Source organism: Perna viridis, chromosome 14 (genome assembly GCF_037379345.1).
Source record: "Perna viridis isolate PV_CMFRI_1.1 ecotype Kerala chromosome 14, ASM3737934v1, whole genome shotgun sequence".
Taxonomy (NCBI): Eukaryota; Metazoa; Mollusca; class Bivalvia; order Mytilida; family Mytilidae; genus Perna; species Perna viridis.
The window spans coordinates 11,926,541-11,943,071 of NC_142458.1; the positions used below are offsets into that span (position 1 = coordinate 11,926,541).

A 16,531-nucleotide genomic window follows, 5' to 3' on the forward strand; every position below is an offset into this window, starting at 1 on the left:
CTAAAAAAAATTTTTTAAGGTAAATCCTGGAATTAGACTTCGATTCTGGTCAAAATCTTATCTGATGTCAAACATTTTGTTGCAATAAATAATAAAAGCTGTACTTGTCTTAAATTGCAGTCTTTGTAAGAATCATGCAAATTTTGTAATATGTGATACACCCAAAAAAAAAGGCTACACAACTTTATTTTTGTTATTGATTTGTTTAATGGGTCTTTATAATGAAGTGTATAATATTACAATCTGTCTGCTCTTAAGAGATAATCCACATTGGAAATCCAACAGAATCTATTGTATTTTTAGTATTGTTTCCAGAGTTATTCTCTTTATTTTGAATTTTACATTGCATTTCTATATAATTTTTATTACCTAAGAACAAGGTTATATTAAAAGCCACATGTTAATTTCTGAGTACTATGTATAACTTTTTACAAAATACCAAAAATAAAAATATGTCGGCTTTCCAACCATTATTTATCACATTTTGCAAGATTCTTAGCTGGAGTACTACTTGAACATTGTGTCTGTACTTGCTTTAACTGTTCAGGGTTTGAGCAATACAGTTTAATCGAGCTAATTCCTGTAAAAAAATTTATTCAATTTTAGGTAGTAACGCAGTCTGTAGAAATAATCCCTGTTTGAATGGTGGTACTTGTACTGTTTCTGCGACTTCATATACTTGCTCCTGTGCATCTGGCTTCTTAGGTGCAAACTGTGACTCTCAAGGTAAGTACTGTGGAACTAAATATTCCTTCTCCTGTCTGGTTATCTGATCAAAAATAAAGAGTGAAGATTAGGTGTACCTTTTATGGACTTCCATATACCTAGTCCTGTCTATTTGTCATGCAGATGTAAGTCTGATGGACAAGGTAAGTCGTAGTATTTCTAGAACTGTAACATGTGTAAATACCTACTATTATCCCTTTCATTATACATGCAAAAATTGTGTGTATTTTATGAGTAGAAAAAAATATAAAAATCCCTACAGGAAAAAAAATATTGATTGATTGAAGGAGGTAGACCTAAGGTAAGGTACTCAACTCTTACAAATCATTGGAATGTTTGTATTCAACATTTTACATTAATCTCATGTAATCATCAAAGTAACTTGGATTGATTTCATTCTGTTTCAAATGAAAGCTTGACAGGCTTTGGCAAAACCGAGTGTAATACAAACATATCATTGATTTCAAGAGTTATGTCCCTTACCGTAAATCTACCTCCTTAAGTGGAACCTACAGGACTTTGGCACCCAATATGCTGGAAAATTTTAGTTTACAAGATAAAAATATCCCTTGAAATGACTGATATTTGAGAACTTGTTACGCATAAAAAGTTGTTGAATTTAGAAATTTATAAACCTATGATTGGGAGATATCAACTTCCTTCACCAGTAAAGGTATACCTAGCACAATGCATACAACTTGATATTTCTAATTAGAACACTGTAAACATATTATTTTTCGCGGTTGTTAATTTTTGCTGATTCTATAAAGTGAATATATTCGCAGGTATCAATTTTTGCGTTTTAAAAAAAATATTTTAACATTTAATAGTGTAAAATCAATTTCGTGACTACTTTTTTTTGCGGTTTTCTACACTTCGCCAAAATAGTGAAAATTAGAACGCCGCAAAAATTAGTACATTATAAGTAGACCCTTTTAATCTGTGCAAGTAGCAAGTTATTTTCACAACATTGTGGCCATAAATTAAGTAGTAGCAGGGGCGGATTCAGGCGGGGGCTTGGCGGGCATTGTCCACCCCCCTAAAATTTGCAAAGCATGGGTAGTCATGGGTGGATTTAGGTGGTTTTAGGTTGAAACTTTGATTTCTCGCCAATTTTACCACAAAAGATATCTACATTTCACCCACTCTAGAAGAATATTTAAAAAAAATTAAATGTGTCCCCCCCCTCAAATCCAAAATCCTTGATTCACCCCTGGGTAGTCTTTTTAATAATTATGAAACCATTTGATATAGATGCTGCAATGCCATCCTGTTCATTTGTGTATGTTGGCTAATGCTATTTGATATACATGTATTATGATTTTACACTTCATGATGAACTTGTGGGTCGTTACGGTGTATCTGTCTGCATCATGAAAAAATATTTGTTCAGTGTGTCATAGTTTTCCTTTCCTCTTTCGTCTACCCTGGACCTGACATTTTATGAGCACTTTGGTGGGAGTTTTTAGAAAAGCAGAGGGTGCTCACCCTACCATGATGCCCCTGGTCCATGCTCCCAGTTTTTAGTGGAGTTCGAGTTGCTCATTTACTTAGTTACTTTGTATGTATTATTTTGGTTAATTTATGTTCTTTGTTGTGTGAGTCTATTTTCCATGTCTGGTATTTGTCCTTGGATAACATTTGTTTGATTTCTGCTAGAATCTTGGTTCCCTTGATTACTCTTGGGAGTACAGTGAAACTTCTCCAAACCGGCCACCACTGGGACAAGAAAATATGGCAGGTTTATTGGGGTGGCCGGTTTTTTGAAAAAGAAAAATAGCAATGGGTTGTAAAAGATATTTCCATTAATGTGTTCTATAATCCTACACCTTTTCAGTTTGTTGGTCGAGACATGTTTAATGTCAATTCAAAATTTTTGGCCTTTTATTACATTTCAAGGCTTTCATCATTTATAAATGATTTGATTTTACAAACGGTACTGCAGACAAAATTATGTTCACGGTTTTAATAAAGATCAAAAGGCTATTGATGGTAATTAATTATTTGTATTGTTTTCACAAATTACCTATCAACAAAGTCTAATAATTTCACCCCTATGTTGTTCTGGCTTGGGAGTTGGGTACAGGTCACATTACTTGACAATTAAAAGATCGTAAAGATTGTACTATTAAATGACCCAGGTTGCCTGACATGTGTACACACCAATTAACAGCCAACCAGTGACAAAATGTAATGTCTGGATTAAATTTGTTGTTTAAACTACTGTCCTCTTCAATTATCATCTGTCCACTGATGAAATGCAAACCGCCAGTGAATGAATTATTAATTATTTACTACATTTATTACAGCCAATACAGGTGAACAACAATAACTTGGCGGCCAGAATTGAGAGGTTTTTATTTGAAATATGTAACTAAAACTGTGAAAAACCGGCCAATGTACGGTTTTGGGGGAGGGGGGGGTGGCCAGTCTGTTGAAGACAAAACACACAGGTTTTAAGGTATATTGGCCGGGACTTTTGAAAATGGCCGATTTGAAGGGAAGACCGGTTTTCTGAGGGTCTGGTTTGGAGAAGTTTCACAGTATAAGTTTATATATCTGTATTAAATTACTCCTCAAGGCAAGGTGCCATACCACAGTAGGAAGACTGGGATTGATTTTTGGAGGTTGCGACTTGAACCATTTAGGAGTTAAGGGCCAAAAAGGGAACAAGAACTATCATTCTATTTGTTGTGTTTATTTTTTAATTCTAAATAACTATTCTTGTAAATGTCCTACAAAAACAGTCTTATAGACATTGAAAAACCTCAGCATCTTCTCAGTTTCACAATGTGGACAGAGCATCGGCATTGTCCTTTATATGGAGATGATCTGAATGATGACCTTAACCTTTAAATTTGCCGTCCGCCAACAAAATTGACGAAGCTATTTATACTTAAAAGGCAGTGTCCAAAAGATCACACAAGTGTTCTGTGGTAGTTTAGTAGGTGTAGGGCAGATTTCTACTGAAAGAGCTATTTAAATTACTTACTAGCCTACCTAGATTTATATTGAAATTGGAACTAGTCGATTTCAACTAGCTGTAATGCTAGCTTTCACTCCATAATACATTTAGGAACAGGACTATATGAATTTCAGACTTCAAATCTTGTTTTTGACACCTGTAGGTTTATTTGAAAATATGATGTTTCAACTTTTATTGTTAATTTTATATAGAAGTAAAAAAAATTATTAGTTTGACATGTGCTTGTGTGTTAAGTAACAGTCTTCGTAAGAATTATGCAAAATATGAAAAATGTGATACACCCCAAAAAAGGCTACATATTTTTATTTTTGTAATTAAGTTGTTTTATGAGTCTATACTATGAAATGTGTAATTATTCATTCAAATCTGCCTGCTCTTAGTAGATAATCAGCATTGAAATTTCAATAGATTCTATTGTATTTTAGTGTCATTTACTGATTAACCTCCCTTGATTTTGAAATCTACAGTGCATTCTATATAATTTTTATCTCCTAAGAACACAGGTTATATGAAGAACTGAATGTAAATTTCGGTTTACTATGGCTATTCAAACAAAATATCAAAAATTAAAATATGTAGGCTTTTTACCCATGAATCACATTTTGCATGATTCTTAGCGGAGTACTACTTAAATACATGTAAAGATGCATTAAGCCATGTTACAGCGCTAGATTTAATATATAATCCAAACTGTGAATGAAAGCATTTCATTAAGGAATGTCCTAGATATTGATCTTAGCTTAATTAAGAGAAAGAAAATGACTAATTTTTTTTTTCTTGTTTTAGATACCAGTAATGTGGACTATTTTGAATGTACATTTGAAACTGGAACCATATGTGTCTTCCAGGACAGTACTAATGATGACTTTGACTGGACAGAAAGAACTGTAAGTAAATTAACCTTCAACAAGAAGCACAGATGTGTGTAATGAAATAATTCCCCCATTTGCAAAGAGGGGTATATTATAGGATTAAGAACTGTTTTTTTCCAGAATTTATCGTGTAAAATTTGACCATTCACTTACAAAAATAAAAGTCCAAAGAATATTTTTTCAAAATTGTTGTTTTGGATATACAATGCCGAGAATGAATTGAATAAAGCAGATAATACCGTTTTTTAGCCTCTTAAGTAGCACTCCAGCTAAGGATCATGCAAAATGTGATTTCATAGTATAGACCCATAAAACAACTTAATTACAAAAATAAAAATATGTAGCCTTTTTTGGGGTGTATCACATTTTTCAGATTTTGCGTGATTATTACAAAGACAGCTCCTTAACAGCTTTATCTTTTGTTGAAGTGATGATGGCCATGCTTTTTACGATTTAATGTGTACATGGATCTTACACTGTTGTAAAAACTGTCATCGCTGAGGTCATAAAATGTTAACAATCAATGCATGAAAAAGGCATATGCTAACTAGAATGGAATTGTATAGTTATGGAATTATATATATATATAATGAGGTGTGTCCATACTTCCCTCCCTCCACACTTTTAATACACTGAGGGTAACCTCTTTTTGTCCATATTTCCTACAATACTGAGTGAAATTTAATGAAACTTTGTCAAATTATTGATATCAAAGATTTGCACCTTTTTTTTACATTTTGGAAGATGGCAAGTTCTTCATAGCAAAATATAGACTAAGCCTTTGAAGAATACTGTATAAGTATTAATTTCTGCTGTGACTACTAATTTTCACTATTTCCAAGTATGATAGGAAAGCATGAAAATATGTACCTGCAAAATGATATTTAAAACTATACAATGCTATGCGAATTGATACCGGTGATTATCTCCACTTGACAGAATCCATGAAAACTAACAACCACAAAAATAAATGTTAATGGTAGTAAGTTAGCTAAGAAAACCCCCTCTGCATCCACCACACTTATCAACAGAAATATGATTTTCAGCTACCTTCATACCTTCCATTTATAAATCATTTTCTTGCCAAAAAAATAGAATGAAGCATTTTTGTATTTTTTGGCTACATTTTATATCTGTTTAGGCAAAAATCATTTTTTTTATGTTTTTCATTCTTCGAACTTCCACTTCCTACAGAATGAAGTAAAATGACATATGTGGATATCAACATGTAGCCCATTGTCTCAGCTGTACAATGGTATCAAGAAAATTGCACTAACACTTTGGGTTTTGGAGTAAAACAAAAAAAAATACCGCACCCCACTGAAAGATTGCTTAAAATGACATATTTTTCAATGTCAAACCCCTAGAGTATTTATGCTTCAATAAAAAAGTGGCTTATTTGGTATTTTCTGTTGAGCATTATCACAATTAATGTTTTGGCTCATTTGATGATTTGTGGCAATGGTCATAGTCGGAATTCATTTAAAAAATGGGATTTTCGATTTTCTTGTAAAAAGTTACATAAATTCAACTCTTTAAATTATTTTTCATTTCAAACGTCTCATATTTGTTATCATTTGATAGGTAATTATTTTACTACACGAATAATCCACGAAAAACTAATTTTCAAGAAAGAATTTTCAAAAAAATGTTAAAAATATTACCCCTGTCGCTAGAAAACTGGTCCAGTAGCTAACATAATTCTCATTCACAGCATACTCACACTGTATAACTCATATTTTAGGCATTCATAATTAAGACAATGATGTACCCAATGTATCTGATCATACAATTCAGGCACATAGATATTTTTTGGGGATAACACAATTGCTTTAAAATCATAAAAAGGGAAATTTTCAGAATTTCTTATCTATCAAAATACTGTAGTTTAAACAAGCTTTGGTTGGATAAAGCACATTTATTTAGAATGCTTTCAAATGAGCCCAGGTAGTAAATATTTGAACTTTTTCAAGTAAAGTCAGATGAAAAATTGCCAGCCCTACCCATGAACAAATTACCTCAACATGAACCAAAATGTTAATTTGTAGCTTATAAATGGTGTACAATAGACATGTTGGGTGCTGTTGTTTTAATTATTGATGTATCTTACATTTGCCCATTGCATGTGCATATTTTTCATTTTCAATGTGACGATAATGAGTTTTTCATAAAAATAGTAACGATAATGCACTCATAAATATACATATAGGTATCATCAATTTAGTGAGTATTGGTATTTTTTACTCATTTGTGATACTCAAGAATCAAAATCGCTCAATGACCTTTGACCAGATTTAATACATAAGAATTCATAAATCAAAATCTTAAATACTAGTTGATTTTCAAGGTCATTGGTTTAAATGTGTATGTTACTTTACATGAACTGATCTGTCCAACCATAATCGTGATCGTTCTTAGATCACTGATCGATTTCTGATCAGTCATCGATCAATCAAACTGATCAATAATGAAAAATCAGATGTTAATTTATCATTTTATTTTCTAATTACATTTTAAATGATTTTTTTTTATATTTGCTCCAATCAAAATTCAGAAATTTACATGCACCGATCATCTTCAAAATTCAGAAATTTATACATGAACCGATTATCAGTCATTTTACATAACCAAATTGATCAGATCAGATCAGTCACTGGTCATTGGTTATCAATCTGTCAGTGATCATTCATTCATCAGTCATCGATCCAGCATCATAGGTCAGCATTGCTGACAGTTTTTCTAATTCTTTCTGGAATATTATAGAAAAAAAAAGTAAAATGTATAAAAATTAGGGAAAGAAATGCTTTGTGGCTTTAATTGTATTGTAATGGAGTCACAATTTCTTATCATTTAATAAAATCTGTTGAGAATTGCAAAATTTGTTATTTTTTTTTTATGTAAATATGTATAACAAACCACACCCAAGAAATATCTTTATATTTTTTCTTATAGTACACTATGTAATAATGAATATATTCACCACTGTAAATATGAAATTGTTTCTTCATTGGGATCATCGTAAATCCACGGCTGACGATGCTTTGTACCTCCCTTCTTGAGAGAAATAGGTATGAAGTGTAGTCTGCCATATAGGTTTCTGATGAAGGTTCTTGCACGTGGTCTGGACATCATTTATTTGTAAGAAATATGAACTTGAAGGTGACAAAAAAGTTCAAAATGTACATAATACATGTATAAGTATATGAATTTTGGTTAACTTTAAACAAATCTTTTGTCCTTATAATGCTAGAAAGTCAGAATTCCTGCTTCAACTTTTTTTTTATGTTTTACTAACTTGTTTTATTGATTCATGTCTTCAAATTCAAAATTAACTCTTAAATTGACAAGTGATGAATACCTGGCATGCTATTTTCTGTGGTGAGCACCATCATTTGCAAAGGGCCATAAACAATAAAAATTGTGATATTTATAGGCATATAATAAAAGACTTTAATGCTCCTTCTCCTTTGTAGTTTTGCCACTGAATGCTCATAATAAAGTTTCATTCCAATCTATTCACATTATATTATTCTTCTCAAGGCCAAGAAGAGTAATTAATGCCCCTACTCCTATTTGAATTTGCTCATATTTATAAGTTTAATTCCATTTATTAACTCTATAATCTTTATTATCTCTGATTATTATATAGATAGCAGTGTTTTATTGAATTTTCCCAGTGAAATAAATTTCAATAATTCACACTGTGAAATCAGTTAAGTAATGCCACTCTGGAACTTTCTCCCACCAAATGCACAACTTTGAAATCAATCCGCCATTCATAAAATTTGAAATTTATGTTGAAAATAGCAACAAATAATGGCGGAAATCTATATAATTGAAAGAATAATCAATTGGTTATCGTGAACAACCAAAAATATGATTACTCTTGCCAAGAATGCAGTAAGATTTAACTCATGCAAGAAACAATTTCAGCGAACTCGTTAATCTAGGCGTTCTACGGCACTCGTGATCATATTTCGTTTATTCACTCCTTCCAATTAATTATCCTATTAATATCTTTGCAGATTAAAATTTAGCGTTAAATGTGAATTATTTTTACCAGTGAACGAAACATAAAGAAATTTGTCATCATTTATTTATAGGGTAGCACACCTAGTAGCAATACTGGACCCTCTGGTGCAGGTGAAGGTTCTAAATATATTTATATTGAGACTTCAAGTCCAAGGGTCTCTGGGGACACAGCAATACTCACCACTGAAAACAGCCAATTGGCATCAGGTAAGTTTAATGAAAATTTATAGTAGATACCCAATTGGCGCCTTGTTTAGTAAACATATGTAAAATCTGGATTAAAACAATCAGTTAAATTACCCTACCGGTGCACCTGGTCCATGGTGTTTCCAGATGTTTTTTTTGGACATCCTCTCTCTGACTTCCACTGAAGTGTCTTGTCTTGTAATGTTTCCTGGACTTATTAAGGCAGTTCTTGCTTTGCTGATTCTGACTGTCATTTTCAGTGCAGTCATTGTTGTTGACTTGGCTGCCAAGGTAGTTAAATAGGGTGAAGTCTTCATCTTTAAGCTTGATGAAGGTCAGTTTTGTCAGTGTTTGTTCACATTTTCTTAGGTTTTTCTCTGTTTATCTTTAGCTCAGTTTTGGTAGATGTTCCTGTGAGGAGAATTGTTTTTGCCTGCGTGTGGTTGTGTTCGTGAGAAAGTGGCACCAGATCATTGGTAGAGTTAAGATCATGAGCTGATCCGTCAGGGTTCTTTGGATTCCATTCCTTCTATAATATATGTATCATTTAAAGCTTCCTGACAGTAATGATATTAAGTTTCTGTTCCATTGGCTCCAGTTGCAATGTCACCTGATCTTACCCCATGCTGACCCTACTTGACCTGATTATAATTGAAATTTTTTTCTGGAATGGAAGTGAATGTTGAAGTCATCTATAGTCAAAGACATCAACAGCCTTAAGTTAGTTGCCCAGAGTAAATAATAGATCTAACAATGTGCTGCAGTGAAATCTGACTTAAATCCTGCAAAATCCACCTCTCTTAGGCCAAAATAAAAAATATCCTAGATTCTTATCCCCTCCTGACCCAAATTTTTGCACCCTCCAAAAACTTATATTTATAATTTTTTTCCAATTTAGGTCACTTTCTTTCAAGTTGACGGCATTTTTCATGTGAATTGATAAAGAATAAAAAATAAAATTTGCTGGCCTCCCCTAATTTTGAAAAAAACGTTGGATGAGAATTTAGGATTTTTTTTATGATGGCCTAAACCAGCCACTTTGACTGTCCCTATATTTCAACTCAATTTCATTGAAATGTTTTTAATCTTCCTGTTAAATCGAACACTTTACCAAACCAAACTTAAATTTTAAAAGGGGTTCCAAGACCAGATTCACTATCTTTTATGTTTGTTTTTAAATTTTAGGTTCTGCATATTGTTTGCAGTTCATGTATCACATGAAAGTAACCTCCGGTACACTCCAGGTTTATGCTGGAGATGTTACGGCCACAAATTCTCTGTGGGAAAGATCTGGCACCCAGCCGGATGAAGACAATTGGCAGACTGCTTCAGTGGATATACCAGCATCCAATAACCCAGTGGTATGTTTATTTCTGTATCAATTACTGTGTACCATTTAAGTACCACTCTGTGTATGAATCAGGCAGTGGGTGGCACATCATTTTTCGCAACATTATCTCTTTTGTCTCAAATATATCAGATGCATCTAGAAATATTTTTTGAATTAGGCCAAAAAAAATATGTCTGTTTCAGGTTTCCCGACCGACCCTAATTTTTTCTCCTGACCCTAATACATTTTTTCTCCAAAATTGACTAAATTGGTAATTTCTGCCAATTTGCGGTATAATACAGATCATTTCTGGTAAAACCGAAAGTGTAATAAAAACCAGGTCACAATAGTGTTTGAGTAGGAGACATTTATATCATGTAAATCCAAGCGTAAATACAGTGTACTTTTATTTTGTTCAAAATTCCTACAAAAAATAAGTGTATTGTAATAAAAGACACGATTAATAGGTGGGTATGTTAAAAATTAAACTTTCTACTTAAAACCAAACACTTTCATGACTTAAACATGATGCTATTTTACAAATATAGGCTCAACTTCAGTCGAGAAAAAATAAAATGAAAAAAAAAAAAAAAATGAAAATGCCTACCGACTTACCCTATTTTTTGGAGGAATGTAACCCTAAACAGACATTTTTTTTGGACCTTATCTATGTAGACATTTTTTCACCGCTCTTGACCGTTTTTTATTAATGAATGAATTTTTTCTGTAAAACTCTAATATTTATCGACACATGATCAAAGAGAAAGTGGCCATCATTTTCCTGCAATTACCATAATATGACGTTATATTTCAAAATCACAAATTGCCCATATTGTCATTAAACAAGGATCTATTGCCATAGTAATTTTAGCAATGGCTGAAGGTTGAGTAAAGATGAGTGCACATGACCTTGTTTTAAAAGGGAGATGGTAACTCAACTTCTTGTCTATAAGATATCAGTCGTGTATTACATATTCCTGAGTGATTATTATGTCAAAACATGGAGGCTAAAAAAATATAGTGCGCTTTCTTTTTGCCTTTTCCTGTTTTTGTTTCTTGGCAAATGACTATCATTAAGAGTACAGGGTAAAAATGAAGCTATGACCCAAAAAACTTGTTTTTGAGGATAAACAGTATTTTCTTGGAAAATAATGCTTGAGAAAAGGGGTCTATTTTATGAATTAATAATAAAAGTGAAAGTAGAAAAGTCTATTTTTAATTTGACCTGCTCTGGTGTATCAAAGTGTGAGCCTTATTTTCTCTAAAATGGACCTAAAAGTTATTTTTGACATTTCCTTAAAACATGGACAAAAGTTAGATTGAAACTCCTTGTTTATTTAACAAAAAAAAATCATGAAAATTTCAGGTATACTATAGAAACCTGTGGGGCAAAGAAGTTAAGTAATCTGAATGAAATTGTATCACAACATACTATACCACAAAGGGAAGGTCAAGATTGATTTTTTGGATTGTAACTTTGAACCATTTAAGAATAAGGGCCAAAAAGGGACCTGACCAGGTGCCAACCCCCTGCACCCCTCCCCTTTCTGGATTCGCCACTGACCTTTGTTTTAGTTTATTAATTTGATTCATTGCTTTTATTATTTACAGATTGAGATTGTTGGTACAAGAGGAAGTTCCTATAGAGGTGACGTCGCCATTGATAAAATTCAGTTAAGAAAAGGGCAGTGTCCTAGTGAGTATTCACATCATAGAAGTCATACTTCTGAATACAGTATACTGTGAAAGTACTTTAATTCATGGATACTAATTTTCTTGGATTAAGGAAGAAACACAAGTTAGTGGATTTTTTATTTTGTGGTTTTGTGATTTTCAGTATACAAATCAATAAAGGTGTCCTTTTTGTTTGGAACCTACCCACGAAAACCACAAAAATTGGTACCCCATGAACAATTGTACTTTCCCAGTAACAGAATTTTTGAAGTTGAGAATAAAAGTATTACCATGAGCCCGACAGGGAAGTGGAGTTCTGTTGAGACATTCATAACTGTCATTATTTTACTCCCACAAACAAAGATTGGGTAGGTTTAAAAGAATCACCCTGTCTGTTCATATCTCTGTCCACATTTCTTGTAAGCACAACTCTTCCTAAAACCACTGAAGGGATACCTCTCTTGTCTGTCCATCTGTCCGCGTTTTTGTAAGCACAACTCCTTAAGTGCTCAAGGGATCCCTGTCTGTCTGTTCATCTGTCCACATTTCTTGTAAGCGCAACTCCTCCTTAACAACTCAAGGGATTTTGATGAAATTTTATTGAAAGATTGTGCATCACATGTAGATGTGCATTTAGGAATATAATTCCTTTTACATATAAAAGCTCATAAGTGCAACTCCTTGTAAACAGCTCAATGGATTTTCATAAAATTTTCGAGGAAGGTTGGGCAACATATGTAAATATGCATGTAAGAATATATTTGCTGTTGGAAGACTCCAAAGGGAGGTAATTGAATGTTCAGGTTACATATCTAACTTGATATGAAGTGGAGGATACCCTCTTATGAGCGTGCTCACAGTATTTCTAATCCTGTTTATTCTGGACCTCACAGATGATTAAATGTAACTTTGTCATTGAAAGCCATAAGAGATACTAGAAAATCAGGGGAGATCACCCCCTCCCCTTTTAAGTCCAAAGTACACTCCATATTTTAGGTGAAGTCCCAAGTAACAATTTTGCTTTTTTGTTTTGTCAAATTTCCATGAAATTTGAGGTACAAAGTACGGCTGTTTTGAAATATTAAGTCCATGGACTTGTGTGCCTAAGTCTACTAAGAATACTCTAAAAATGACCAAAATCCCAAGTCCAAGAAGGGGGATACCCTTAAATCAATGTGACTGTCTCCAGGAGATTGGAGAGCTCTACAAAAGTCTCAATTGAGTCAAAGTTTGCAGGATGACTAGCTGATAAAGTTACTGCCTTGAAATGCGAAAAATGATGATCTTTGCAGGTTTTTTATTTGTTGAAACGATGTGGGAAAGGAAAAAACTTTCAATCGATGAAATGACCCTTATGATTAGGTCAACAAATGTCCCTATTGAGTCAATGTTATGGGACAACTCTTTGTTAGAGTTATTGCCCCTTAATGCTCTAAAATGAACCAGATGAATAATCCAAACTCTTTGAAGTCTTTACTTATTGAAAGGGACGAAGGTGCCCTCAACATTGTTCATGGCCAGAAAAATTGTTTAGGAAGGTGCATTTGTGTCCTCTTTTTATATTAATCTGACAATAAAAATGGGTAATGAGGCATCTCAAAAGAAATATGGATGGGCTTTAGAAACCTAGAAATCAGTTTAAGTTGGCCTTAAACAGAGTTAAAGAATAAACACTTTTGTCCAAATACTGAACATTATTATATCGTATTTTATTTCCATTTTCAGCAAGGAAGTAAACAGAATGAGGGCTACATATAATCCAGTTTTCTGTGATTTCTGTTTCTAATGACTTTGAAATTTTTATCATATTATATAAAATTTCTTGTACTTGTACATAAATGAGAGGTAACTTTCAACTTGTGCTTTTTTCATTGGCCAACCTCTAGGCAGACACATCCACCAATGGTAACAATTGTTGTCTCATAAAGATTCAAAAGAATATAATCCAAGGATAAAAACCAGACAGGGAAAACACAAGAACAGACACACAACAAAAAATAGGAAATAACTAAAATAACACATACAAAAAAACAAAAGCAAAAAAATAGGAAATAACTAAAATAACTGGTACAAAAAACAAAAGCAAAAAAATAGGAAATAACTAAAATAACCGGTACAAAAAAACAAAAGCAAAAAAATACGAAATAACTAAAATAACACGTACATAAAAACAAAAGCAAAAAAATATGAAATAACTAAAATAACACGTACAAAAAAACAAAAGCAAAAAAATATGAAGTAACTAAAATAACACTTACAAAAAAACAAAAGCAAAAAAATATGAAATAACTAAAATAACATGTACATAAAAACAAAAGCAAAAAAATATGAAATAACTAAAATAACACGTACAAAAAAACAAATGCAAAAAAATATGAAATAACTAAAATAACACTTACAAAAAAACAAAAGCAAAAAAATATGAAATAACTAAAATAACACTTACAAAAAAACAAAAGCAAAAAAATATGAAATAACTAAAATAACACGTACAAAAAAACAAAAGCAAAAAAATATGAAATAACTAAAATAACACGTACAAAAAAACAAATGCAAAAAAATATGAAATAACTAAAATAACATGTACAAAAAAACAAAAGCAAAAAAATATGAAATAACTAAAATAACACGTACATAAAAACAAAAGCAAAAAAATATGAAATAACTAAAATAACACTTATAAAAAAAACAAAAGCAAAAAAATATGAAATAACTAAAATAACATGTACATAAAAACAAAAGCAAAAAAATATGAAATAACTAAAATAACACGTACAAAAAACAAATGCAAAAAAATATGAAATAACTAAAATAACACTTACAAAAAAACAAAAGCAAAAAAATATGAAATAACTAAAATAACACTTACAAAAAAACAAAAGCAAAAAAATATGAAATAACTAAAATAACACGTACAAAAAAACAAAAGCAAAAAAATATGAAATAACTAAAATAACACGTACAAAAAAACAAATGCAAAAAAATATGAAATAACTAAAATAACATGTACAAAAAAACAAAAGCAAAAAAATATGAAATAACTAAAATAACACGTACATAAAAACAAAAGCAAAAAAATATGAAATAACTAAAATAACACTTATAAAAAAAACAAAAGCAAAAAAATATGAAATAACTTAAATAACATTTACAAAAAAACAAAAGAAAGAGCTCAGACTCCACCAAGAACGGGTAGCATGGAACACGTCCAACTGTCGGGGAAGCATTCCAGGGGTGGATCCAGATACTTTGAAAAGGAGGGGTGTCTGCCAGGGTTCCTCAGAAAGATGTGATTGCTAGCACATTATTTACCACTTTTTTTTTAGTTTTACACATGAAATTTACATATTTTTCAATAAAAAGAAGGGGTGCCAAACCTTTGCACCTCTTCCCAGGATCCGCCACTGTGTTCTCTGTTTTTCTAGAAACACCTGTCAACTTGTGTTTTTTTTATTATTATATCCCTGCCCTATTGGCGAGGGAGTATTCGGTTACTCGTGTTTGACTTTCTGTAACATTTTTTAATATTAGAATTCTCAGCTACTGTATATCACAGGCTGTTGATATTTTATGGTTATATGCTATCGTTGAATACGTTTTGTTTAATAGGTACATTCTGTATACTGATACAACTTCAATCTTTCTTATACAATGGTAATATAAGAACTATAGTCGTAACATCATCCAGGACTAAATTTATTGGTATTGTATATTTTGAGAAAGACAAGAAATCGTGCAATTCTTTCTTCGAAACAGTTATGGAAATAGTTGATATCCAAATAAAACATTTCGAGGAACACTCTACTCCTATTATACAATTAACATCAAAACCATATTAACCAAATAAAACACCTAATTGAAAGAACTTCGCAAGAAATTTGTTTTTGTTCCTGCTGATAAAGCTGCAAATGATATTATTTGTCATAAATTTTATATTGAAATTTACAAAAGAAATCACGAATTCATCAACATTCCAACTAACTAAATTTTCAAAGAGTGTAATTGTGAACAATTACAAACTCATCGCTACCTCTTTATGAGCTGATCCTAGTGCATGGAAGTTCCTACGATGTACTGGCTTCCCAAACTTAACAAATCACCTTTTAGATATAGATTCATTTCCTTTTCAAATCATTGCTCTTCAACTGCAAAGAGCAATTTTACTTACTAGTGCATCCAGTGCCATAAAAAAATCTTTTTTTTTGGTTATTTTTTGTTACAAAGCTTGTGAAAATAGTTGAATTAATTATTTTTGAATTGTAAAAAACTCGCTTGAAGTGCTTGATGATTTACATGCCCATGTGGGATCTTTCGAATATGTTCAAAGTTTTGATTTTTAAACTTAATACTCTACACTGCTACATAATATAATATCATAAAATAAAAATTCGCATATCTTATCAAATGGTCATTTAATAAATCGGGATGTGAATACAATATATCCGTTCAAATTCTCTTATATCATTTTTAGTAACGAAAAATAGAAAAACTACGTTAACTGGACTATTTTTGAAATGCTTACAGCACTTTGATTTCCTGTCAGACAACATTTTCGTACGCTTTGGCAAAACAGTTTATTGTTAAGTTAGTGGAATTTCCATGGGGACCAAATGTGTACCATTATTATTGCAGACCTCTTTCTGTACTGTTACGAATCACAATTTATGGCTAGAATAAATAAAGACCTTTCCAAACAACATTTGGTAGAAAAAATTAATAATACCT

General features: G+C 31.9%; 1 protein-coding gene across 5 annotated transcripts in view; it reads left to right on the top strand.

Annotated features, from left to right (window-relative positions):
* The window catches only part of LOC148598209 (MAM and LDL-receptor class A domain-containing protein 1-like), a 79,843-nt gene extending 66,181 nt beyond the window's left edge, over positions 1–13,662 (top strand). For all 5 annotated transcript variants that reach the window (XM_088561918.1, XM_088561915.1, XM_088561919.1 and 2 more), the window contains 6 exons: positions 607–726; positions 4,499–4,599; positions 8,688–8,823; positions 9,988–10,163; positions 11,744–11,828; positions 13,532–13,662. In XM_088561918.1, coding sequence (XP_088418044.1) covers positions 607–726; positions 4,499–4,599; positions 8,688–8,823; positions 9,988–10,163; positions 11,744–11,828; positions 13,532–13,542 — 629 coding nt within the window. In that variant the 3' untranslated portion in view covers positions 13,543–13,662. The remainder of the gene's footprint in view (positions 1–606; positions 727–4,498; positions 4,600–8,687; positions 8,824–9,987; positions 10,164–11,743; positions 11,829–13,531) is intronic.
* The last annotated feature ends 2,869 nt before the right edge of the window (positions 13,663–16,531 follow it).